Here is a 26,779-nt window from a genome sequence, read left to right as displayed (position 1 = left end):
TTTTTTTTTTTTAATTCACGATCACTAGGATAGCACTATTACTAGTAGCAAAGTTTATTATAATAAACTTTTCATCCACCAGGATATTTATTTTTAATTTTATTTTTTTATATCATTCTACTAAATGGGTTTCCTTTTTTGTCTGTGCCCCTTTTTGGAGGGATTTCCGATCACTTCCTGTTCTGAGCCACATCAGCCATTAGTACAGACAGGTTCAATCTACTCCCCCAAAAATTGCAGTTTGGGATTTCTCAGAAAAGAGCCAGTTACAGTTTTAAAATTATTTTTCAAATTCTGCTGTGTGAATGGGAACATGTAACAAATATAAAATGGGTGTTATCCCAATTTGGCTGCAAAAGTGGAAATACACTGTTGTGCACAGGATTACAGGATATTGATTAAAAAAAGTCAACCTCCTTGCATTAGCTTTATTTAACAATGTATTTAATTATTATATACTGCATTAAAACAGGACCTGTACTGTAGCAGCTGAGGCCAAAAATAGGCAAGCAGAGAGCAAAGGACTAGTCACCAGCATTGCCTGTAGGGTCTTTGCATCCAATTTATTCTTATAATAACTTACTATGCCGTGTTCTGTGTCTGTGTGGACAATAGAGGCTTCGCTTCCTGATGTCATACCAGTTCTCTGATGACTGGTGGGGTAATTAAGATCTGTGGAAAAACAATAAGCAGCACACTATTGACATCACCAGATCTTCAAATTTTTAAGAATAGCAGTCATCAACGGATTGGGCGGAACTAGCCTTAGATTGTCACCCTGCCACCTCAGTGCAAAGGAAAAATCTCCAAATCCCGTGAGCAGTCATCAGACAGATGTGGACAAGGTAGATTATTCACACTGCAGATTTGCACCTATTCGATTATGGGAACAGCAGTGCCTAGGCAGTGTTGCACATTGAGAAGTGCACTTTTTATTTTTCCGCAGCAGTTCAAGGCAAAGGGGTTTATTTTTTTAATTTTTGTTTTTTTCCCTCTTCCTATTGGGTTTTATGTCTTGGAAATCCCCGCCCGCCTCCCAACTAAGCAAAGTAAAAGGGGGGGGGGGGGGGGTGGACACTTTCTAACTTCCCCTTTTATAGAAAACACTCCGTGCTGACCTTAAACTAAATAACATTCCTACTATAACTGCGGTGCTGTTCTACTAAGAAAACTTACATAATTCACAGCAGTAAAGTTATTTGTTCATAATTCAGGGAAGCTAATGGTCAATAAAACCATAAAACAGTAAAGATATAAAATATCAAGTGAAGATTAATATTCCCAAGAATGAAAAAAAATGTTATAATCTCAAATTATATACTTCCTATAAAATATTTTTTTTTTTTTTTTTTTAATTCACGATCACTAGGATAGCACTATTACTAGTAGCAAAGTTTATTATAATAAACTTTTCATCCACCAGGATATTTATTTTTAATTTTATTTTTTTATATCATTCTACTAAATGGGTTTCCTTTTTTGTCTGTGCCCCTTTTTGGAGGGATTTCCGATCACTTCCTGTTCTGAGCCACATCAGCCATTCATTCAGTCAGTTTTTCAATTTTCAGTGCAGGTTAGATGATGAGGGGGGCTTCACTTGGTTACTTTGGACAAAACCGGGCTAGTCATCTTTAAACAAGGACATTGGGATCTGGTTTAGAAACAATTTGATTTATTTTTGAGGATCAGATGGCTAATACATCATCTTTTATTATTTCAGTTAAGTGTCAGACGGAAAAACACAAAAGAGATGTTTGGTGGATTCTTCAGGAGTGTGGTGAAAAGTGCCGATGAAGTTCTTCTCTCTGGAGTGAAGGTGGGTTCCCTAGAGGCTGCTCTATCATATCTTGCTATGTTTTTTTTTATGATTTATATTTTGTAGAGCACACTATAATGCTCTTTCTACATGTTGATTTAAGTGGACCTATACAATTGGCTATTTTGAAGCTTCTGTGCTATGGGATAACACTTCACTGCCTTCTAACCTCATCTCGCATTACTTTTTTCCTCTGCACAGGAAGTTGATGAGTTCTTTGAGCAAGAAAAAATATTTCTTGTGAATTATTACAATAGGATCAAGGACTCCTGTGCTAAGGCTGACAAGATGACAAGATCCCACAAAAGTTTGTATTCCTTAGAGTTCATTTATTTTCCTTTCTCACTTTGTGTGTGTGGCAAATTCCAATGGACAAGAATGGTGTGTTTTTATTAACGATTAACTCTTGGCAAAGAATACTGTGTAAAGGAGCATGTTTATTCTAAATTTATTCCAAAGAACGCTTCACGTTTTACTTTTGTGCAGGCATTTCCTGTACTGAAGTTGGTTAGCACTGATGTCTCTCCTTGAGCAGGGTAAAGCGGTCTGGTATTTGCGCCCCCCCTTTTAGTTCCAAAAAAGGCAGCACTGGTTTCATCACGCAAGTGCTGCCTGCAGAGGGTGGGCCTGCTGTGTGGGTCCCTCAGCCTGCCAATGCCCTTGCTATAGTCTCAAGTGCCCAACTACACATTTTGTGAGGGCTCTTGGGAGATGTAGTTCTGTCAATAGAATGTGACTCAGGGCTTTTTGCAGAACCCTCCTCCTGGCAACCACAGTATGTTAACTGATTTACTTTCCCAAAGATTTGGCCAAGCAGGTGACACTACTTATTCTGTTTTTAGGTTGGCAGTTTCCTGTTTCACCAGCCCAATTATTGTACCAGTACTCTGCGTTATCGCACAGCTGATTCATCCCATCATGGTGTTTTTAGGAATTTTTCGTTTCACATCGGATCCAGTCACATCTGAGCTTATCCAAGAATCTGTATATTCAGTCTTTAAAGTATAATTGTGCAAACATAGTTGTAAACCCTTTGCCTCTGTGTCTAGCTTTATTTATTTTGCTTGAGCTTGTAAAGTCAGAGTTGCTGCTCTGTCATTTTACCTGACCTCACATGCTATGCCAGCTCTTGGGGGACAGCATCAGTTACCAAAGCCCTGGGTGGTTTACTTTCCTCCTAACTATAGGGAGACGCTATTTAACACTTTTATTGACTCTAAAGTAGGGTATACAATGAATGATTTTGGAACATTCGTTCGACTTTCTAATAGTTGATGATCAAATAGAGGATTAAACGGACAGAGCCAGCAGCCAATAAGCTCTGTTCGGGTGTTAATGGCCGGCGGCCGCTGTCGTAATACAACAAACAGCAGGGATTCCTTGATCAGTGCACTCATAGCATTCATGGAGGAATCTGTTCTATTTTTTATTTTTATTTTTTTTATTCAGCCCACGGGTTGAACAATAAATATAGAGCAGCTTAAGGCCGTGTTCACTCCAGGGCAGTTCGGCCACGCTGAACCGCCGACATGAACTATACCATAAATTGCTATGGGGACCGCCCGATCCGAACCACCTGCCGCCCGAAATGCTCCCTGACCCCTTTTTAATTTTTTCCACACTGATCTGCGAGGTTTCCATATAAGTTTCAATGGAACCGCGGTAATCAGTGCAGTTTTGGGTGTTTTTTCATTGCGTTTCAGCACTAAATCCGCGCTGAAACCGTGTTAAATCGAAACAAAAGTCAAAACGAAATTTTCGAGCGACATTCGTCGTGTCTCTAATGGCATTATGGAACATTTTCTATGAGATTTTTCGTTACAGAATCTACCAGTGTATACCCTGCTTAAGGAGCTTGGAGACTGTAAGGTAAAAAGGTTCATACATTGGTTGCACACCTTGCAATCTATGTTGCCAGTTCAATAATAGGGGTGCTGGTGATCTAATGGCTAGCACCATCGGTCATGGCTAACAAATAGGATGCCAATTGGAGGAGAGAGTAGTATGACAGATGAGCTCTTCATTGGACCGCTTCTTTTTGACTGTCCAGTCAGTCTGGGGATGGGTCCATGACAGGCTGGGCTCAGAAGTGGGTTAAATTATGCTGGCGATCATTTAACCCGGTGTGCTGAGGACATCTAACAGTGACTGTGTGGAAAAAGCTCTGTAATGAAGATGAGTGTCACAGCGAAAGTGTTTTTTTTAATAGGGGTTTTTGGGGGTTTTTTTGTTTTATTTTAAAAGACTCCTGACACTTTTTTTAGGTTTTAGAGTCAGGTTCTGACAAAATGAGTTACGCTACATAAGGGGCAAGTATGCATCAAATACACATGTACATCAAGCCTGCACACTTGCAATATTTTAAGACTATTCAGATTGTTGTGCAAGCCCAAATTGTTTTTTGTTTTTGTTTTTTAAAGTTTTCCTTTTAGGTCAGTATATTGTTTGTGACAATTGTGTGACATGATAGCAGAACAGTTGCCATGTTGTTATGTTTGACACGAAACTCTTCCTTTTTTAAGACTATTCAGATTGTTGTGCAAGCCCAAATTGTTTTTTGTTTTTGTTTTTTAAAGTTTTCCTTTTAGGTCAGTATATTGTTTGTGACAATTGTGTGACATGATAGCAGAACAGTTGTTATGTTTGACACGAAACTCTTCCTAATATAGGAGAGCATTTCTTTAGTCCAAGTCTACCTTCATTTTAATAAGTGACTGTCTGCTAAGAAGAATCCTTTAATATAAGTCCTATTGTAGAAAAAATATTTGAGATGCACAGTGATGTTACCGATATTGGTGCAGCAATATGCTGTAGTTTGGGAAGTGGGTAAACTTTTTTTAAATATTTAATTGTTGCTGACAATGTCTGCTCCATGTATATTTCTGTCCAGTATAACAGTCAAACATTCCATTTACTTATTTTTGCTAAGAAATAGAAAACGGTGAGATTGCTTTATTGCTGCACTGGGAGTTGCTGGATCCTTGCATCTATTGGCTACCAGTAGTGTTATGACCCTCTAATACATTTCTATTATTGCTTTCTTTGCAGATGTTGCTGATGATCACATCCATATTTCAGCTGCCCTGGTCTCTGTAGCAGAGGAGGAGAGCACGCCACTTAGAAAGTAAGTGCAACTGTCAGCTGTGGGTGGAAAAGAATGTGGAGTAGGAAGTCATTTTAATGACTTCCCTTTTGTTGGGTAAACGCATTCCATTCAGCAGAGGCCCATCAGTTCTCACAATGGTCTCATCCAGCAGCACCCGATGTTCAAAGCTCTCTACTGAGCGTAGCAATTTCTGTCATCTAGGACGCACCACAGGAGGGCAGTGTTGTTTTGGTTTAGCGCTTTAAATTTGGCCTGTCGTTGCCATATGAATGCTGTGCGGCAATGGGAACAATCTGTCTAGTTATTTTTTTTGTCTGATTTGGGCTGTTTTATGGTGAAATCAATTGCAAGGCACAAAATTACCGAAATATATGTGGGAAGAACACAAGTTTGTCTCCATTCTGCAAGTTCAAACAGATTTGATCACTTGCAGTTCTGTAACGGTTGAACAGCCAGATTCAGTGCAAGGGGAACAGATTATGTACATTTTAGATGTTGGGATTAGGGGTTACATTTTAAGGGTTAAAGCTGATCTCAGGCATACAGAAATGACACAAATTGCAGCTCTTGACTCATTCATATAGTGTGTGTGTGTGTGTGTGTGTGTGTGTGGCAGTAGTAGGTATCTAAATGCGATTTGGTATCAGTTTCTATCAGTCCCTGCACAGCAAAGCTCAAACTGGGTGATGGGGGAAGCAACAAAAGGAGCCAATCAGTTGTGCTACAGTGCAAGGAGCATGCTTTTTAGTGTTAGGGAAAAGTTAAGGGGTTTCTTTTGAAGTTAGGTTAAGATGTGTCTAAAGCCAAAGTTTATTAGTTTTGAATAATGTAGGCAATTAACACTGATGTCAGGTTTTTTTCAGCTTGTGCCCCATCAGGGGAGGGTTTCCCTTTACCTCCTGTCCTACACAGCAGGAAATAGGAGGTGATCTCTTCTAAGTGAGGGCATATCCCCTTATGGATAGTTGTCCCCAAAACAGGTCACCGTGCCAGGGGATGAGGGGAATTTTCCCAATAGGTAAACAAGTCAGGGGTCAGCTGAGTGATGGGTTGAGTGTTGTAATTAATGCTAAGGACGTTCATTTATTATATTAATTTATGAAAACAGCCTGAGTAAAAAAAATCCTGTCCCCAATTAGCAGTTACATAGAAGGACCTTTGCTCTCTGTAGGGAATTTTTTTTTTTTTTCCAGAGGTCTAACCAGCCCCCTGTTAAGTCAGACCTATAGCGCTATAAAAGCAATATGTGATCAGTGCCAGTAAATAAATGCAAATAAGAGCTACTAGGCACTCGAGATAAAAATAAATATCTAAAACATGTATAACAATCATGTTCCGAGCTGAATAAATATATACAATTCAGTTAAATATGTGATATAACCATAAGATATATAGGTTTATGCTTTAAAAAATATATTCAAAAGATAAAATCAAAACATGAAAAGATGAGAACAGAGTGATAAAAAACAAAGTCCAATGTGCAACAATTATAATCGTGCGAACAAATGCAGGGGGTAGTCCACTACTAGAAAGATTCAAACTTCCAAGTAAGCTGTTGCCACAGAATCCTGACAGACCTTCATTCACTGGGGGTTATATCACCCAGTGAATGCAAAAATTAGAACAGTGCTCACCTGTGGAGATAGACCCACAGAAATAGGTCTCAAAGCGCATTTCCCTTCTTAATAGGGGAGGGAAGCCCGTATGACTGAAGACTTAGATAACCTCCTCAGCTCGCAAATATCATCATTTGAAAGGGAGACAAAATATAAAGAGAACATTGTGCGTATCGTCCAAAAAATACAATTTATTGAATAAAAGCCGGTACTCACAATGTCACAGGTGACAAAAGGCATACAACAAATATCCAACGGACACCACAGTACAAATCTATGCGTGCAATGGGACTCCCGTCCATTCGGCTCAGCTGAGAGCGACGTCGAATGCTCAGTCCTACGTACGTTACGTCTATAGCTCTATAATCCGCAAAGGTCATGTTCCCTGCTGAATGGAGAGCTGTGTTTTGTGAGTCAGACCTCTGCAGAGAGACAGTGGCTTCATTAAACTTTCCTTCTCTGCAGCATGCTGGCTGGGACACAATTTACTATTCAGACTATGGCTTCTTAAGAAAGAAAACAAACTAAGGCATTGAACACTTGTTGTTTTGATGGAATGCATTTAGCTAATTTAGGATGAAGGTTCACTTGAGCTATAATGTCTGTCATTGTCACAGCTCACCACTGTCAGTGTATATTGGTCTGTTTTTATGTCCAGCTTTTCATATTTATTATAAGAGATTGTTTCTGTAAGTGAGTAATATATACAGTGACCAATAAGGATGGTCTAAGACTGGCAGGTATTACTGGAACAATATACGACTTGGGGGAATTCCAGGGTAATACAAGGTTATGTTTGTGGTACATCAAGCCGTGCCCACCTTTTTGAAGGAATCCTCTAATTCTATGCAAGCTGTACTTTGAACGAGTGAGGTTTTTACATTAGGAAAAGTACAATATATTGCAGAAATATGGATTACTTCAGCAGTTTTGCACTCAAATACACCTTCCACACATGAAGCATATGGTAAATCCAGCACATACTGGCTCTTGGCACTTGTGGTCAAGGACTCGGACGTTCTTTGCTTGTTGCTTTACTGGTGTTGATCCTCCTCATCCTCTGGACATGTACTAGCAACATGGAGTAACGTTTGCCCCATATGACCTTTTACATTTTGGAATCTGTGAATTCAACCTCTTATTGAACTTGTGTTATGAACTATGTCTTGATTTTTGCTTATTTTTAATTTGGGGTATTAACAGATTCTGAAAGACAGGCTGCTAAGGTGTAAATGGAGGTAGAATTCACAGCAGTGTGTCAGAGCACTTGGAGACAACCACTTAAATTCCATTTGTCCTTTATACAGACTTGGTGTGTAAATGAAATAAGGAACCTGACTAGTTTCTATGAAAAGAGCATTTTTCTGGTGGCACACTTTTCATACACTTTTTCTTAATAGTGTATTTCAGAGTGCCCAGAAATATAGCGGACGACGCATATTGGCAGACACTATGCCTGCTCTGCCACAGAAGGCTGAATTTAAATGCAAATTTCAACTTCTTTTTTTTTTTGTAGTAATGCCATGCGCCACTCCAAAAGCATCCTGCCTTATAATCTTCCTTTATTGGGCCTTACTGTGAAAAATGGTCTGTTAACCCAACCAGGGATTGTATAGTGCTGGGCCATGCTAGAATTGTAAAGGAAAAGCCAAGATTCACATTAAATATTTATCTGAAATAATTCAGATAAATAAAGTTTTAAGAGGTTTTCACTTTGGGATCATACATACCTATCTCTTCTAATGGCTTGTTAAGGCAGCTGATTGTGTATAGACTACCAACACACTAGAGCAAGCAGGCAAATGTACTTCTCTCCCCCCCCCCAATGCAGTGCACCATAATATATGTATGATGACTTTTACTGCAACCCAATGGTGTGAATCCAGCCTCACTACATGTTAAAGTTTAAATTGCTAAGGCTTCTCCTACCCACAGTTCGATCGCCCGCATTGGAACGAGCGGTACTGCAATGTCATGTGTTCCATTGCAGTGCAATTTGGGTCATGACTTAATGACCAAGGACAAATGTGGGTCCTAAGGTTACACAGGTTGAGAACCACTGGTCTAGTGTATATATTCAATGTGTGTAACCAGATAAAAAGCTGAGAGGTTAAGCACCGTGTGATTGCCCACGGGAAATACAAAGTCCGGAGCAGAGTAAATAAATGAGTGCTGAGAACTTTGTGTAGACGTGTCCTTTTGTGTAAAAAAAAAAGTGTAGACCTGTTCTTTGTGAAAAATGTAACTACTAGACCAATCATGCGTCCATTCTAATAGCAGTCATTGCAATCAATTACAGCTGTTTTCTATTTACAAGTCTAGATTTTTTTTGTATACTGCATATAAATTTGATCAAATATTAACGTAAATTATCTAATCAATATTTGTTAGTTTTAAAAACCATAGTATTGAGTGCTAAAATATATTGAGAAACTTCCTTTTTAAAGAACGTTGGGGGGAAAAACTTGCCTTGCAGTGGAGCTACCCCTGCACTGCAAGGTTTGTGTTCATTTTGTCTAGGGGGCTTTAATAAAGCCGAGATACTCACCTGATTCTTGGTGCTGAACCAGTCAGTGCTCACCTCTCATCCCCCTCTGCTCCATCTGTGCAGTATCCTTCAGTGTCCTCCCCTCTAATGCTAATCAATGGACCAGCCTTAGATGTGAAGACATCAGCGATCCTTGGACTGTAGGAGCCCAGGGGAGGGTAAACTGCAGGGACCTATCTAGCATCGCAGCGGGAACGAGGATCAGGTAAGTATATCTGCTTTTATTTGAGCCCCCTAAACAAACCGTGTGTGTGTTAAGCTGGCCATACACCTTACAACCATCGCAATACTTCTGTCTTGCGATGGTTGTAAGGTAATTTAAAAAAAAGTACGACAGGCAGATCGTACTTGCGATAATAGCAAGCCCGCCCCTCTGAGGGGCGGGCTTCCGATGACGGCAAGCTGAACGGGCAGTGTGCGCTTGCGCACACCGGCCCGTGTCTTATGAGCACGCCACAAGCCAGCCCAAAATCGTACGATTTTCGGCTGGTTTTCAAACATGCTCGTCAGACAGTAGAAACGGTCGCACGCCTTCCATACACCTGCCGATTATGGTACGATTGCGGGATTTCCAGCGATTATTATCGTATGATAATCCCAAGGTGTATGGGCACCTTTACATAGATACATATATGATGTGTTGGCTTTTCAGGTAAGGACAGGTGGGCACACTTAGTTCAATTAATGTTTTCAGTGACTCGTTATAATATTTTCAATGTGTTTTCTTTCCAGGTACTTACTTAAACTCGCAGAGTTATTTGAAAAGCTCCGAGTAAGTTTATTTTCTTTCACCATTTTCTTTGCATGATTCGAAGTGTGTCCAATTGTGTTTTTTGTAATATTTGTTTGTGGTCACAATCTGTCTACAGAAAATAGAAGCAAGAGTGTCATCAGATGAAGACTTGAAACTTTCCGAGCTATTAAGATACTACATGCTTAATATAGAGGCGGCTAAGGTAATTTAATCTCTAGTCCGGATTGTTTCAGTAATGGTAACTAATAAAAATTGCAGGCTAATAATGAAGACTAAAACAAATGAATATCTTTGTATGTTCAATTCCTGATTACAGGACCTTTTGCACAGGAGGACAAAGAGCCTGGGGGAATATGAAAATTCAAATAAAGCCCTCGATAAAGCTCGGTTAAAAAGCAGAGACGTGAAGCCAGCCGAATTGCATCAGCAGGAGTGCTGCCAGAAATTTGAGAAGCTCTCAGAGTCTGGAAAGCAAGGTAGACAAGTGCTTCAGTTTTTACATCCTACCTCACTCTGCATACTTCGCTAACTCTGTCATTTTGTGACGTTTACGTTCTCCCAGTCCTGGGTTCTGGCAGGAAGCATGTAGGAAAAGAAGTGCACTGATCATTTTTCTGCATAGCGTGACGTTTTATCTTTTTCCCCTCTTTGGCAGAGTTGGTGAAGGTACTTTTAGTAGTTAACAAGTACACATAGTCATCAGTGACGAGTGATTGTGATGCACGTTAGTAGATCATATTATTTTCTGGGTTTTTGTTGCTCTGGAAAAGCACAAACCGGACATGGCACAGAGAACATGTCAACACATTCGGTCCAGCTCATTAGGCAATGACGCAGGTGTTGCGTGCCATAGTGCCATCATTTTTTATTCTAAGCTTTGAAAATGCTGAAAAGAACAGGCATTTGCCTAAAGTCATTGTTTTATTTAATGGTTAGAGAATCAATTTCCCTTCCCTTTTTACATGCTTTACTGTACTAGAATTATTTTTTCCTCTCCTAGTGAATGCAGCTTAGGATCCATGTATGGGGTTTGAATTGTTTGCACTGTTTCTTTATGGCAGGGAGCTGCTGCTTCTCTGGAAAAGTCTTTTTCTTTTTCTTTCTTATGCTGAAAGTGGATTATCACTTTAATGTATAGCTGTGCTTTGTCCTGCTCCACTGTAACAGAAGCAGAACACTCTTGGTCCATGGAGGCCTCATTTAATATTTGCAGTGATGCCAAACCTGACTTAACATTGGTGTGCTGATGGGCAATACAGTACTGGATTCATCTGACTACAAGTTGGAGACCTGTAGTTAGAACTGCCTTGTTCTCTTGGAAATGCTAATAAAAGAATTCATGAAGTAAGCTTGGTATTTTTATTTTTTTCCAAAGATGCAGTTACACTTTAGGGCCTCACTTACACGGCCACATTCGGCCCAGGTCAGCACATTTTTACGGCAGGATTTTCTTGTTGCTCTGGAAAGAACTGAACCAGATATGACCGGGAGAAAACAATGACAAGTCATTAGACAATGATGCAGGTTCATGTGCCATTTTTTATTTTCAGCTTCGTAAACGCCGTTGTCTCTCATTGCCAAAAACAGTCATTTTGGCTATAGCAGATGTTGCATCTTAGGAAATAGAGCCTAAGGTCATTGTTTTATGCAAAGGTTACAGAATCAGAATCATTTTTTTTTTTTTTTTTTAACATGCTTACTAGTCTACATGCTTTTAATTTTTTATTTTCCTCCTAGTGATGGCCAAGTGTTTCCAATTAGCTGCGGAAACTCGGGGTGTAGAAATCATACATAGCCTGAGAGGCTCCACAGCTGCTTTTACATCACACAGTGATTGCCCATGGTCAAGGACAAATGGGCGACCATGTGTGCGCAAACAGTCTACATACAGGCCCGCTCATCTGTCCCTAGCCTCATGTAATTGCATGCAGTCTCGGACAGTGTCAGCTTGTCATTGATTTGTACAGGCTTCCTTGGTGTACGGCTATGACCGACCATGTGAATGAGGCTAAATGTACCAAAGCTTTAAAGGGGGTGACTGGCTCATAAATGTCTGAGAACATCTTCAGTACTAAATAGGACGGCAGTATGGTGGCATTGGAGCAGAATGGGCAGTGGTGTCTGTTTTTGCTTTGTTTTTTTAAATGGTTATTTTCACTAATAAAGGATAATGAAAGAGACCGAAGTTCAAAACGAATCCTGTTAATGGAATATAGTGAAAACCGTGCAATCCGGAGGTCAGAAAGAACCAGTTTCTACAGGGCTAAAAGGGGACACCAATTTGTTATGCTGAGAAGTCAGCGCCTGGTGTGCTTACGGCCTAACCTACATAGTTTTAAAGAAACACAAGTATCCCAGCCAAATGTTCAGCATCTGACCCCAGTATTTTTGTTGTTGTTACCTTGGAACCCTGAGAAAGGGAGTACTGTGGCTCCATTAGAAAATCTCCAAGCATTACTATGGTTAGTGCTTTCAGATGCAAGATTGGTGCACCGTACCATGTATAATTTCACACTCTTGTCCCCTTCCCATGCTTGACCCATTCTGAACCCAGTTGTTGTGATTATAATCGTACAACAAAATTAAACGTATGGTTTTGATTAAATCTGTTTTTGATTTGGGTAGTAAATGGCAAACATTGCCATAAAGTGGGCACAAAGAGCTGCCCACATTTATAGAAAACTTCATGAGTGGCCACTGAGCCCAAAACCCAATCATTGTTGTAGGCACAAACCTATCTGTTCTGAAAGTCAGCCCAAGCCTGGATTCGGTGGGCGGAGCTTGACTTCAGAAGCAAAATTCACTGCTTACATAAGGTGTGTTGGGTTTGTTGTACACTGACACATATCTAAAAGTGTTTTAGAGCTTGTGTAGAACATCGGAATTCTTCAGGTGCAATTAACTATTTTTTTAGAGGTCCGTTTTGAGATGCTTCTTTGTTACTACAGAAGTGATTTTCACCTGCATCAGATCTCCTTTTGTACCTGCACTACACCGCATGACACCCGGGGTGCGTGGTCCTGTACAATGCAGGCAGCGATTGCCGCAGAGCTCCATAGAATTCAATGGGGTGACATCCGGCAATCGCAGAAAAAAAAGGTACAAGTACCTTTTTTTTATTTTTGGTGATACACGACGCGCGGCTGTTTTAGCCGCAATTGTGTTCGGAAGCATGAGAAAAATCGCGGCGGGAATCGCAACCCGCTGGCGCGACTGAGGTGCCATTAGAAAATAATGCCACCCACAGCGTGATCGGTTCACACCTCGGTGACTCCTGACCGCACGGCATCGTGCACGATTCCTGTACGGTGCAGTGTCGCCTATGTGTGAACCTAGCCTTATGCTGCTTTTGCATGTCTATTGACTTGCAGGAGTAGAAAAGCTGCTGTGATACATATGCACGTGTAAACTAGTCTTTGTCATGGTTTTCAAATGAATTAACTGCAACAAAGTGTTCTTGCACAGTTATAGTGTAAATTTTCAGTCATGTTTGCCATTCTTGTATTTTGTAGTTGACAATAACTTGTAAAATTTGCTCTACAAATACTTGAGCATAGTTCGTTATAAACTAGCGAGTATCTAATGTTTATAATTAGTAAATCTATAATCAGTTCAGCATTCAATACAAACACACATGTATTGTAAGGAATACCCAGCCTTCTACTGCCGTCTATGAAAAGTAAGAAAAAGGAAAGCGCTTTGTATCATGCAGTGCAGCTTGACCTACAATCCTGTTCAACACTGAGGACACAGGAGTCCCCTGCTGCTCTAATATTCTGAAAATGTAAGGGTTACATTTTGTGTGCATTTTATTGATGTCTCACTATGACCTTGCTTGTTTTGCAGAGCTTATGAGCTTCAAGAAGAAGAGAGTGTGTGCCTTTCGGAAAAATCTTGTGGAAATGACAGAACTAGAAATTAAGCATGCCAAGGTTTGTGTCACTACCACCCATATAATGCCTTCTTTTCTTAAACTCTACTGTCACACAACAATGTAAAATATCACAGCAAAGATCTAGAGCCGCCTCCTAGTGGAGCGACTAGTAGGCTTAAAGTGACATTAAACCCTCAGATTTTTTAACATAAAACAATACTGTAATGTGTGCCTTACTGTAATCCATGGCAGTTTCCCTTCTCTTTGCTGCTCTTCCTTTTAAATCCGTATCTGTTCTCATGCTGGGCAGAACTTCTGTTTTGCAGCAGACTGCCTTGTCTCTGAAATAGATACATGGTGTCTGTGTGTAGGTTTGCAACCTGAGCCAGCACTACAGGAAGAGGCACTCAGCTGCAAAGGGAAGTTCTCCCCAAGCATGAGAAGACATGAGGATTTAAAAAGGAAGAGCAGCAAAGAGAAGGGAAACTACCATGGATTACAGTAAGGCACACATTACAGTATTGGTTTATGTTAAAAGATCTGAGGGTTTAATGTCACTTTAAGCACTAACATGAAGCTTGTTGAAAGCCTGCTAGCTGCTTGTTTAAACGGACAGTCAGCACTCCCCTTTAAGTGCATCTTAACCCAAGAATAGAACCTAATATATTGCAGCTCACCAATCCTTAGAAGTGGTGGCAGCATTAGTTTTTTCTTTTTTCCGGCCTCCCTTGTTTTTTTCCCTTTTTTATTAGGTGATCTTGCCAGTAACACACTTTCTGGGTGACCACTCTTTCTCACTGTAATGTATCTGTAGAGGAGCAGCATTGTCACCCCAGGACAGGAAGTATGTTGGAACTCCTCTCCCTTTCCACATCTTCATAACACGTGAGGTATTTAGAAGGTTAGAGAAGTAATGCATAGAACAGCACTGTATTTCTGTCCGGACCACCAGATACATTTTCATCTTATTAAACAGATGTATCAAAATGATTTCAATGGCCATACTAAAGTTTTATTTAGAGACTTCAACAAAGCTTTACAAATGCTTTCTGTACACACTGCTTTTAAACATGCTGAAGCCTGTGTGTACAAAGCTTTAGTCTTAGTAGGTGAAGAGGTATTAACCAAATTCTAAGGTGGTAATCAAGGGAGATGTTTTCTTCTACCAAAAAAATAAAAATCATAAAATGTGTTTTTTTATATGCTAGACATTGTAAAAGTTAATGCTCTAGACAGCCTAGGTCTTCCAACACTCGTGTCAGAATAGTATAGGAGTTGCAGACTGACACTTGGTTCATACAGGTGGACCGGTACAAGTTAGTTTACAAGTCTGTCCCATCGGTATATGGAAAAAAAATGGGCATGGACATGTGTATTAGTGGAATAACATTGTGGGCTCTAAAATTGCCACCTGAAGGGGAGATATTTCATAATTTTGTCCGTCTCTTGACGGCACTTAAGTACCAGTTTTTCTTAACTTACTCCTTTGTCAGGCATGTTGGGTATAGCTGGAGATGTCAATTCAGCTGTGATCTGCAGCACTATGTTTCTTGATTTATACATCACAGGATATAGGGAGTTCATTCTGGAACCCATGGGTTATACAGCTACCTGCAGGTGATTGGACACTGGCAAATCAAAGCTGTAAAGACAGCCCTGTATAACTCCTCCCACTCCCAGCCTGCTGAGTTTTTTGGAGGGGGGGGGGATGGGGGGGGTTTGCCTGTCCTTGGGTGACGGATGTCTGTCTCCTCTCTAAGAGGAGCATATCTTTTTCTGCTCTTTATCTAAAAGCCAATGGTAGAAAAAGCAGACACTAGCAGGTTTCCCTAAGCTGCTGATGTACACCTTGCACATATCAGCAGCTATCCGGATTGGTTATTTCCTTGGTTGAGCCTTGATGGGTCATACCTGGACCCCACCAGAAGGAAGATGCGGGGTTGGCCTGAAATGTGCTCGGGCACTGGCTGCTGCTCCTCATCTAAGTTTCTCATCCAAGGTACAGGTAAGCCAGGACCTAGATCCTGCATGGTGCCCAGTGCATCTGCTCCTGTATCTGAAATGGTTAACATGGGCCTTTTAGTGGGGACTGCTGCCCCTTTTTTAAATGGGCAGCATTATGGCTTTCCATTAGCGGCCTAGGGGCTGATTATGCACCTGCATAGCCTCCCTCTGGCGTCCTGTACTGCACATTGCACCCTTTATTTTCTTTCTTCTGGCCACATACTGCAGCTTTATACTTTTTTACTGTTTCTGGGTCACTGCGGACAGTTTCTGCCTGCAGGTGTCTGTACACAAGGCACCTGCTGAGTACCTGGGGATTACAAGCAGGATCATATACGCAGGGATGTATGGCTAGGCAGCCTGGCAACAGTTCTCGGGAAGGTTGTGCTAACTTTCTGAAGGCACTGTTTCTGTAAGCTCCTATTTCCCAGGACCACCTGCCTCCTGGATCCTCCTCAGCACCCTTCAGGGCACCCTTCTCTACACTGCTATCTTGAGAGGAGTTTAATTCTGTAATCACTGAATTTATGGGGAAAATGTCTGACCCCCTGGAGTCCTCGTACTGCGGGGGTACAAGCGGGCCCTGTCCAAGTTCCTCTCCATACTTCCCCGTCTGCTTTTGCACTCCCTGGGTGAAAAAAAAACAAGCCGTTACCAGTTTGGTGGGCTCTGGAAGAGGATTGGTCTCCTTAGCTCGAGAACACTTTCTGTCCTTGTGGACATGGAATGTACTTGTTTTCAGTTAGAGCCACTTGCATCAGTCTTGCCCAAGGTGACTGGGGTCACTCTGAAAATGTGTTTTACTCCTCCCAAACAGTTTTCTTACCAATACCATATTCAGGAGGGTTTCCTTTAAAGCTGCTCTCCTGGTATAAATATTTTATATATACTTACAATGCTCCAGCTTGGCCCAATGTAAGTATATATATAGATATAGATCGATATCTATATATATATATATATATATAGATATCGATCTATATCTATATATATACTTACATTGGGCCAAGCTGGAGCATTGTAAGTATATATAAAATATAAAGATGTATAGATATAGATCTATATCTATATATCTTTATTTTATCTTGTAGGACCATGAGTATTCTGTGACAGACTGCAGTACCCGGAGCTACTACAAGGGCCTTTTACACCCCTACATTCCTGAAAGCTAGGAAATGATTCTCCTCAAAAATCTACCGTAGCACCTGGAAGACTTAATTTTGCTTGGTGCAAAGAAATTCCATCTTGGGAAATACTCTGTGGGAGGCATCTTCATATAGGTTCACATATATGTTTCCTGCAGTCTAGCTTAGACCACCATTTATCCTTCAGTACCATCAAAGGTCAAAATTCTGCCTGGCAATTTTTTCAGAGACTGCTTGCCTCTTACTCACTATTGAAGGCTAATGTGCGGTGGGTTGCTGAGGTTGTCCCACCCTATATGCACTCTGGTGGTTCTGTGAGACCTTAGATCTGTTAGCTCTGCAGAGGCCACCTTTTTGAACTTTCCAAGATATCTCTCTGACGCTATTCAAGGTTGCTAGTCAAGGTTGCCTTTCTCATTGCCATCACTTCTACTAGGTGTGTTTTCTGTGTTGGAAGCCTTGACTTTTTTAAAGGGCTTTTTCTGGTTATCCACAAGGATAAGGTAGTTATGAGACCTAAGGCCTGTTTTCTTCGGAAGGTTCCTAAGGTCTCTGCCTTCCACCTTAACTACAACGTGTTTCAATCCTTATGACGTGCATTTGCTAGTTGGATTTGTTGATCTGTTACACAGGCCTATGAGATGAGGGTAACAGTCCCCCCCCCCTACTTTCTGGTCAAAGCTCACTATAGCAGAAGAGTTAATGTTTCATGGGCTGCCACCTGGTCCTCTGTTCACACTTTGCCAGCTTTTACTAGGTGTCCTACGATGTACAATCAAGAAAACAGGATTTTTGTCTAACCTGTCAAATCCATTTCTTGGAGTACATCACAGGATAACCCCGCATCCCCTCCACCCCCCGCGCTTTTCTCTTGTACTGCTAGCTACAAAACCACGACATGCTTGGGAATACGTGGAGATGCTGCACAGGGCTGTCCTTACAGCTTTGACTTGTCATTGTCCAGTCACCTGATGGTAGCTGCATAACTCATTGGTTTCAGAATTTAACTGCCTGTGTCCTATGATGTACTTCATGAAACCGTTTACAGGAAAGACAACAACAAAAATCCTGTTTTATCTTCTATTGTGCAACTGCGGGCTTTTAAGGAAGATATTTTATCACAGCCAGTAGACTACTTCAATGTTGATGACAAAGGCCCAGTTGTCCATGCTTGCTGAATAAGCAGGCATATAATATGTTTAGTTGAAATAAAATATTCAACTGTTCTCTCTGAGTGTCATATGACCTGTGTCCCATCTACTCTAATAATGTCCATTTTTTTTTTCTACATTTCCTAATTTCCTAATTGCATTTCATTGTGCTATCAGACAAGCTGGTATCATAAATGTATTCATTATACATATACTTCTTTGATGTAATGTCTGTGTGTAACTAGCACCTAGCACTGTCCTTTTTTTTTTTTTCTCTGATTCTCACAGAATAACATATCATTATTACAAAGCTGCATTGACCTATTCAAGAACAGCTAAACCTAATGGGATGATTTGACCTGAAAGCACTGATTGCACTTCGGAAAGGCTGAGATACATCAGCGAGAAGAGCAGCTGCATTTCCACTCAATCTTAAAAAGATAAGATTATCATGATCTAAAATAGATATATTTTGTTAATAACTATGGAAAGGTTTAAATGTATTTGTCTCGATTTAAAAAATATATATATTTAATCTTTTTGGTAAGAAGCTTCAGCATCTATTTTCAAATTGATTTCTTATTTGAAGAATTTTTGTCAAAATAAAATTGCTTTATTGTATATATTAATAGAAATGCATACACTGTAGTTTGAGGGTTTTTTTTCCTATACGTTGTGTTAACATCTGTGCCGAAAAATGAAATAAAACATAATTAGAAGTATGGTTACAGTAATAATAAACTGCATAGTGGTAGTGTGCTGCCTAAAAAAAAAAAAAATACACAGAGCACAAACCATGTCGCCAAATTCCTGTGGTACAGAGGAACATGGTAGTTAAAGGAGAACTATGGGGTCATGGCTACAGCTCGCGGTATACTGAGATGGGTTAATTTTGTAACTGCCCAGAGTTCTCTTTTACAGAATCAGATTAAGAACGTCTCCCTCTATAAAAGTCACTGCCAGGCAGATGGCAATATTAAAACGGTCACTTGCTTTGAAAGCCGAGGATAGTTTTGATGACTTTGCAGGAAGAAATATATCTTGTAGGGATCATTTGTCTGTGCAGTCAATGGTATGGGCTCACTTTTTGTCCCCAGTAAAGTGCATTGCCATATAAAGCAAATGTACCATGCAAATAAAAACAAATGAAAGCTCGGTGGAGGAATAAATGACATGCAGTCAACAGTCCACATATGTCGGAGTTTCTGTTCAGCCATCTGGCTCGCATTAAGAAAGTATCAAAGAAAGAAGTGAAACAGTGCATCTTGTGTGTCCACTCCAGCACAAAGACAAAACTCTTAACTGTAGACTAGTGTATTTTATGCTGTTATTTGGGGCTCCTGCACACAGCCTGTCATATGATGACCCCTCTGTCTGGTAGAGGCATTTCAGCTGATTTGGTGGGGGATCACTATCTCCTAAAGCTTCTGCATAAGCCATTTGCATGACAGGTAAAAAGCAGAATAAGCCCCCTATACCCTCAATCTATACAAGTGTCTCCTCACAGATACCTCTAATAATTGATGACATGAAACTGGTTTATAACAGCCTGCGTACTTTTTGGCTGCCTGGTTAAACGCTCTTCTACAGCTGCTACAGGACCAAGTTGTTGCTGACAGCCAGTTTCAGCCTATGTAAACTATCACCTCACCATTGTACTTGATTCACTATCCAGTGAGCAGGTAGTTGACACCGTATGTTGTATAGCTTAACAAGGGAATATTAAAGTCATCTTCCTGAGTGTGCAAATTTAGTAGAATTTTTTGTTTGTTTTTTTAAACAGGCTGGGGGGAGTGATGGTTATGTTCTTGGCCATCTGGGTGCCAGTAGATGGAGAGTGATAATTACCTTGTCAGGTTAACTGGGCAGTTAACCCTCTGAACTCACATGTACCCCTTTTACCATGTGCTTTTGCAATTCTTTAAAAAAGAATGGCTGTATTACTTGCCGGCCGTGCCCAGACAGGAATGTAACAGAGTTTACACTGTTAGCTTCTTCAAAGAAGCAAAAGTTCTTCATTTCTAAATAAGAGATTCAGCTTAATATATTTTTTTTTATCTTCTGCTCTTCCATTCAGTGCAAAGTTATGATCGCTTAAAAGTCCAATCTGATGTTTGTAAGAGTCATTGGCCATCAAAAAAAAAAGTGGCTCCTCATATACTTGGTAGTGTTAATGTCAAATGAAACCCCTGAGCTGCTAAATACATTTAACAATAAAATTAAAAATGATTAGATACCAAATATGGTCTAATGTAGCATTTTGGCCTTGGCAATTAGGTGTGTTTGGAGTCTAACTGGTATCTTTTTATCCATTAGTGTAACCACTTTTTATGAAAGTGACTCCATTACAGGAGTTATGAAATATGAATTAAGAGTTGAGAATTTAAGTATGAAAGTTCCAGTTTTTGGTCAAAAACCAAACGCAAAAGATGTTCATTACTCACTAGAGTATTTATGACAGGCCCATTTACAACAGGGCCTCACCAGAAGCCTTTTAAGGCCCCAAGCTAGTTGAGGTTTGTTTGGCATCTCTCCACTCCCTGCTAACTTACCGGTTTTGTTTTTCTTAACCACTTTGGAGAAAATGAGATTGGCCCAGTGTTCAGTACTACTCCCATTCGCTCCACACAGTTTGGGCTTGGTCAGACTTTGGAGTTTACTTATCCCACTTAACCTTACTTTTGGCTCATACCTATAAGAGTGGCCAATAGAATAGCGCAGTAGAGGAAAGGGCAGGGCTGTGTTCTTCCTCAGGACAGCTGGTCTAAATTTGCACACTACATTGCACTGATATTTGGGTTGTTAATAGGAGAGCTAAAAAAAATGTCCCTGGTATAGCTTAGTAGCCAAGGTTTATCTACTTTTACTTCATACCTGAAGTGTGATAAAAGGGCTCCCAAGACTATTGTAAGCATGAATGCACAGTACATTATGTCCTTGTTCCCCACAAATAAAAAAAATAGTTAAATGGAATGGTTAAAATTGCCATTTACGTGCATTAGTTTGCGGATGTAAAAGTGAATACAGTCTTGCTTTCACTAACAGCAGCTTTATAAACTGTCACTGTGCCTCTGACAAATGTGATGCATATCATCAGCTTTGTCAATAGATCATACTTCTCTTATAGCAAAGGTAATAGATGTTTTGAGACTTTTGTAGTTCAAGTTTTGACTCTTAAAAAAATTCCACTTCTGCTAAATACAATTAAATATATCCCTTATGAATGAATGTGCATACAACATATCTGAGCAGAACTCTATAATTACATATTGAATGGTTTCATGATTTTTGTACTGCAAAAGTAACTATTTTTGCATTTTATAGCATCTAAAGACATTTACAGCCTTTGTCATAAAACATATAAAATGGTCTGTAATTCCTGAGATTGGGTGCTGTATAGTAGTGGTCTGGCAGCCAGGGAAAACTGTCATCCTGTGTGGTCTGGAGCGATGGAATGCTGTGCTTTGCTCAGTTTAATGCAGGAACATGAAATGCACAATAGGATCATTTTATTGAATGAGGTAGGAGTGCAGTGATTCCCCCTGTCGTATTTATTTCTATTGCTGCAAAAACGAACACTAATAAACCATTGCATAGTCTTGTGAAGGACAGTGTAGTTGAGGTTGACACTACACTTGGGGCTCTTCTCATGGCAAAAACATTTGAATAATCTGGAAATGTTTTGTGTAAAGTGGGCCACAGACATTCCATTCCAGTTTGATTATGCAATAGTTGTAGAGTGGATAAGAGTTAGCATTCTTGTCTGAGATTTTTCCTCAATTCCTGGCCCTGTGACACCAAGACAAGAAATGGGGGAGCAGTTATCTTCATGGCAGAAAGTTCTAAAAACTTAATGTGTTTTTTGTTTGTATCTTCATTAACGAGAAATTACATCACTGCACGTCCTGACAAAAAGGAAGTAATGGGAAATCTCTTGAGTAGGGATGCAGGCAGGAATTAAATCCTAATAGAGGATCTAGCCCTTCCCTATGCTATCCCCCCAAAAATAAATTTTTGTCTGGCGTTGGCTTTTGAAGGCTGAACTCCACACCAACAGATACATTCACATATGAGAACCGTTTTACCTGACAAAGGATTTGTAATTCTGTCCAGCCAGACTTAAAATGCGCATACCACTGCCACACTGCACAGCCCTGTCTGGCAGGGGAGGAGACCTGCGCTTTCTAACTGGCAGTTAAGTAAGACATACAGATCTTGTTCCTCCCCCACTCTCTGACTGGACAGTGAAAGGAGGAGCTGCAGCTTGATTAACTCTTCTGTCACTCAATCCTCCTATCGGCATACTCCTTTTTAGTACATGAGCACTGGAACACAAGTGATTGGTTCCTTGTGCTACTTATGCCTATCTAAGCTAATACAGCTCTGTGTAGAGGTGAACAGTACAAGATGGTAAACTAGAGGCAGTCTATTACATGTGGCCAGATTACACTGCACAGTAAAGGGAACCTAGTGTGATTTTTTTTTTTTTTTTCCCTTCCACACTTTTTTTTTTTTTTTTTTTTTTTTTTTTTTTTTTTTTTTTTCCCTTCCACACCCCTTACTGCTCTTGTGTGTGTGGATAATACTGTACACTTTTTAGCTGCAAAGGAGTTCCTGAGCCTCGAGTCCTTGTGCACATGGAGGAGGGGGCCCTACAAATAACCTTCCCACCCAGATGGAACAAGTTGTGTTTACTTGTACTTGCAGTCAGAATAAAGCTAGCTATACACCTATAGGTTATCTGCAGATTTTCTGTGGTCAGATGGAAAAAGTGCAACAGATTCCTCCATCTATGTTATACTGTGTGGATAGAGGAATCTCCCACTGGGCCAAGCTTCAGTATCTTGCTAGTCGGCCCCGTTGGCTGTCAAAATACCTGAACAATCAAATTGGATGCAGGCATTGCTCAGGTATTTTGAGAGCCTGCAGGGCCAACTGGCAAGATACTGAAGCTTGGCCCAGCGGGAGATTCCTCCAGCCACACAGTTTAGTGTAGATGGAGGAATCTGTTGCACTTTTTCCATCTGACCACAGAAAATCTGCAGATAATCTATAGGTGTATGGCCAGATTTACTCTACACAGACACACGTACCAAGTGCTGGCTCATGATTGAGTGTGCACAGCATGGGGTCAGGCTCTGCAGCTCATGTTTTCTAATCCAGATAAAACTGGGTCTATGGACGTTGTATGCACCACATAGCACAAGGCAGCAGTGTTTAACTCCTCCTATGGCCCAGAGTAGCATGGGAGAAGTCAGGGAGTGTAGTATGGATGTGGGCAGTGCAGGGGAGTTTAATCAGTGGATTGAAAAGAATCAGAGCTATTCTGTATTCTAGTGGGAAAATGAGGGCCCGCTCTGGGAAGATGTAATACACCCACTATGTGGCTTTCCCTTTTGTGGGGAAAGCCAGGATTTCTCTCCCAAGTGGAGCAGAGTTAAGAATAGCTGGAGCAACCCAAGTGGAAGGGGACTGACTTGCAATGACCAGGCCAGTCAACAAACACGTCAATTAACTTTGATATGCTAACAAAAGAGCTGTCGTGAAGTTTCAGGTTGAGTAAATGGCATCTCTTATTGCTATGGATAGAACGTGAGCCTATACCTGAGGTGCAGAGATGCGGAGACTGGCTGTGGTTGGGCTAGTAACAGTAAATGGCATCTCTTATTGCTATGGATAGAGCGTGAGCCTATACCTGAGGTGCAGAGATGTGGAGACTGGCTGTGGTCGGGAAACAGGTGGTTGGGCTAGTAACAGTAAATGGCATATCTTATTGCTATGGATAGAGCGTGAGCCTATAACTGAGGTGCGGAGATATGAAGACTGGCTGTGGTCGGGATAACAGGTGGTTGGGCTAGTAACAGTAAATGGCATCTCTTATTGCTATGGATAGAGTGTGAGCCTATACCTGAGGTGCAGAGATGTGTAGACTGGCTGTGGTTGGGAAACAGGTGGTTGGGCTAGTCACAGTGAATTATGTCCCACCGACATGGGTATGGAAAATAGACCCACACCTCTTGGGTCCAGGTCCTTGATGTGATCCCTGCGGACTAGGTCTGAAACCACTGGAAGCTGAGGGGCCCTTCATGCGCAAATGAGAATGTTTCCCATCACAACTTGGAGGCAGACTGGTGGTTCCCAGGTCCCTGACCCTCCATTACCTATTACTGTGACTTAGGCCCACAGGGCTTCTGAGGCTTACATGAACCTGCCACAAGGGGGTGCTGCAAGTTTACTGTGTATAGATGCTCACTACAGTCAAAATTATAAGCTTTGGAAACCCCAACAATGAACGTCTCCTATTTGCTCTTGAATAGGTCATTAAAATTGTTTTGTTATATCAGTTCAATAAGGGCAAAAAATACCTGTTGATCCTGCCAGAAATCATTTGAGGTAACAACGTCCTTTGCTGCAATCTTATCAGTTACATGTACCCAGGTATCTGTGCGGACTACAGAATACTTCCCCTTTTATGTTACGGAGATGAGAATGGCATGTTTTTGTAGTCCGGTGCAGTCTGTGAGCGCTGTCACCCTAGGACAGGAAGTTTGTTACTGGCAGGATTACTGGGATTAAATTAGGTGGAAAAGCCTGCAAAAGAAAATAAATGCAGACATAGCTAAGGACTGGTAAGCTGCAACATATTACATTTTTATCATTCTGGGGTTGTTAGATATGCTTTAAAAACTAGAATGGTGAAAAACCAAGAGTAAAGTACAACTTACACTGATTACCTAGCTTCCTTAGGTTACCTTACCTGCCTGACAAAATGCAAAAGCAGATTCCTGCTCATTTTCCCTCTTTCCCAACTCCCGTGCCTTACTATTGGTTTGTAAGTTCAACCATTAGAGTTCAGGACCGATAGGAGGAGGAGTAGAAAGTTGGACTGGTGCGCTCCAGAAACCAATAGGATTATTTCTTAATCTGATCTGCATGGAAAAGTGACAAAAGGAATTAGATTTGTTGCTACGAGAAATGACTTCCCCAAAGGATGTTTCAAAGATACTGCAAGCATGTCATTACTCCTAAACATTTCATTGTCAAAGTTACAACGTGCCATATAAAGTGAGCCGGATTCTTCTGTGTGAAAGTTGTTCCTTTACCACCTTCTAAGTAAATATTTGATGTATCAAAAATAGAGGAAATTATTTGCATAATGCTAGTTACGTAAGTGGAAAGCAAAGCACAATTCATTTCCTTGCCAGAACTTACTCATTATATTCATGTTCTTTGACATTCTTGCCCAGCAAGGTAACAATTCGGCTCTACTGTTATTTATAAATAAGTCTAAAGTAGAGATGCACCGAAATTACATTTTTAGACTGAAATTAACAAATATGTCCTTTTTTTAAATGTTTTTATTTATTTTTTAACTTTACTGTTAAGGGCTTTGGGGAAATATCAGGGGTCTAAAAGACCCCTGATATTTCCTTTTTAAAATAAAAAAATGAGATTGAGGACTTTTTCTATAGCTCCAGCATTCAATGAACAGGAAGCTCTCAGTAGAGAAGCTTCCTGTTCATTCACAATCTGGAAATAGTAAATATTTACTATCAACCCAGTCATGAATGGACGGGAAACCTCTGTACGGAGTTGCTTCCTGTTTATTCATAAGTGTGCAGAAATATTTACTATGCCCCCATTCATAAATGAACAGGAAGTGATGTACAGCACTTCCTGTTCATAGATGGGGACATAGTAAGCTTTCTATGTCCTCAGTTATTTACAAACACTCACCGGGCTATTCAGTAAAGGGTGAAGAGTTTGGAGAAGACAGGAGAAGTGAACAATCTAGGACAACATAGCTGATTTGGAAAAATTCTCCAATTCAGCTCACTTTCCAGTTCAGCTATGTTGTCCTAGATTGTTCACTTCTCCTGCCTTCTCCAAACTCTTCACCCTTCTGTGAATAACCCTGTCAGTGATCAGTACTGACTGTTCTGCCTGTCACAGGAGCCAAGCTCTCTTCCCACACCGCCCTGCTCTGCCCCCTGACAGCTGTCTCCTGCCCACACCACCCCGTTCGGCATCCTGACAGCTTCCCTCTATCCCACTGGGTGCTAGCAGCTGGATCGGCTCTGTGTCAGCTCTGCCGACACAGGCGGAGTAGAGCAGCAGGTTGTTCAGAAGGGAAGCAGAGCCGATTTAGCAGGCCGGTGCCCAGATAGGGATGCACTGCAATTGTAGCCGGTTTTTTTTTAACCATTTTCAGCCGAGATTTCAGTGCACCCCTACTCCTAAAGGATTGTTATCACAAAAACACTGTATTCTGATAACAATGTGGTTATATCGTATAGAATTTAGTATATGATTTCCTTTTTTTAGGTCACACCTTTATTTTTACATGCAGACCAAGTTGTCCAGCAAGAGTGACAAGGTTTTGGATCAATTATAACACTATCAGGGGTGTGCAGAACAGTTTTATTCTAATAGTTTAGATCTTTTTGAACCCCTTCATGACTGAGCTTCTTTTCTAGTTTCTGTTAATGACTGACGCACAGTCAAATTAGTCTTTTTAGCTTTGATTGTTGAACTCAATTCTAGGAGTGAGAGTTTATGAGTGCAGGATACCCAAAGAGAGCACAAAAATAGGACAGGCATTCTGAAAGTAGCAGGCCCTTTAAAGTGTATTGCCACTGTTGCAGCCATATTGGGATTACATGTATTTTATATTTGTTACATGTTGCCATTCACATAATTTAAAAAAAAGAAATAAAAATTGCAGCTGACCTTTTTTTCTGGAAACTCCAGGACTGAAAAATCCT

The 26,779-nt window shown here is 40.7% G+C and overlaps 1 protein-coding gene across 1 annotated transcript in view; it reads left to right on the top strand.

The window, feature by feature from the left end:
* Nucleotides 1-18,518, top strand: part of SNX5 (sorting nexin 5) — a 55,059-nt gene extending 36,541 nt beyond the window's left edge. Inside the window, exons 6-13 of the mRNA XM_018576635.1 lie at nucleotides 1,721-1,816; nucleotides 2,018-2,123; nucleotides 4,865-4,940; nucleotides 9,819-9,858; nucleotides 9,956-10,042; nucleotides 10,157-10,316; nucleotides 13,687-13,772; nucleotides 18,303-18,518. Of these exons, the coding sequence (XP_018432137.1) occupies nucleotides 1,721-1,816; nucleotides 2,018-2,123; nucleotides 4,865-4,940; nucleotides 9,819-9,858; nucleotides 9,956-10,042; nucleotides 10,157-10,316; nucleotides 13,687-13,772; nucleotides 18,303-18,353 (702 nt within the window). The 3' untranslated portion in view covers nucleotides 18,354-18,518. The remainder of the gene's footprint in view (nucleotides 1-1,720; nucleotides 1,817-2,017; nucleotides 2,124-4,864; nucleotides 4,941-9,818; nucleotides 9,859-9,955; nucleotides 10,043-10,156; nucleotides 10,317-13,686; nucleotides 13,773-18,302) is intronic.
* Nucleotides 18,519-26,779: the final 8,261 nt, after the last annotated feature.

The sequence above is a fragment of the Nanorana parkeri genome, unplaced genomic scaffold (assembly GCF_000935625.1).
Source record: "Nanorana parkeri isolate BGI_ZX_2015 unplaced genomic scaffold, ASM93562v1 scaffold72, whole genome shotgun sequence".
In the NCBI taxonomy this organism is placed as follows: Eukaryota; Metazoa; Chordata; class Amphibia; order Anura; family Dicroglossidae; genus Nanorana; species Nanorana parkeri.
The sequence above is the reverse complement of the archived record's forward strand: the minus strand, read 5'-3'. Positions and strand labels throughout refer to the sequence as shown.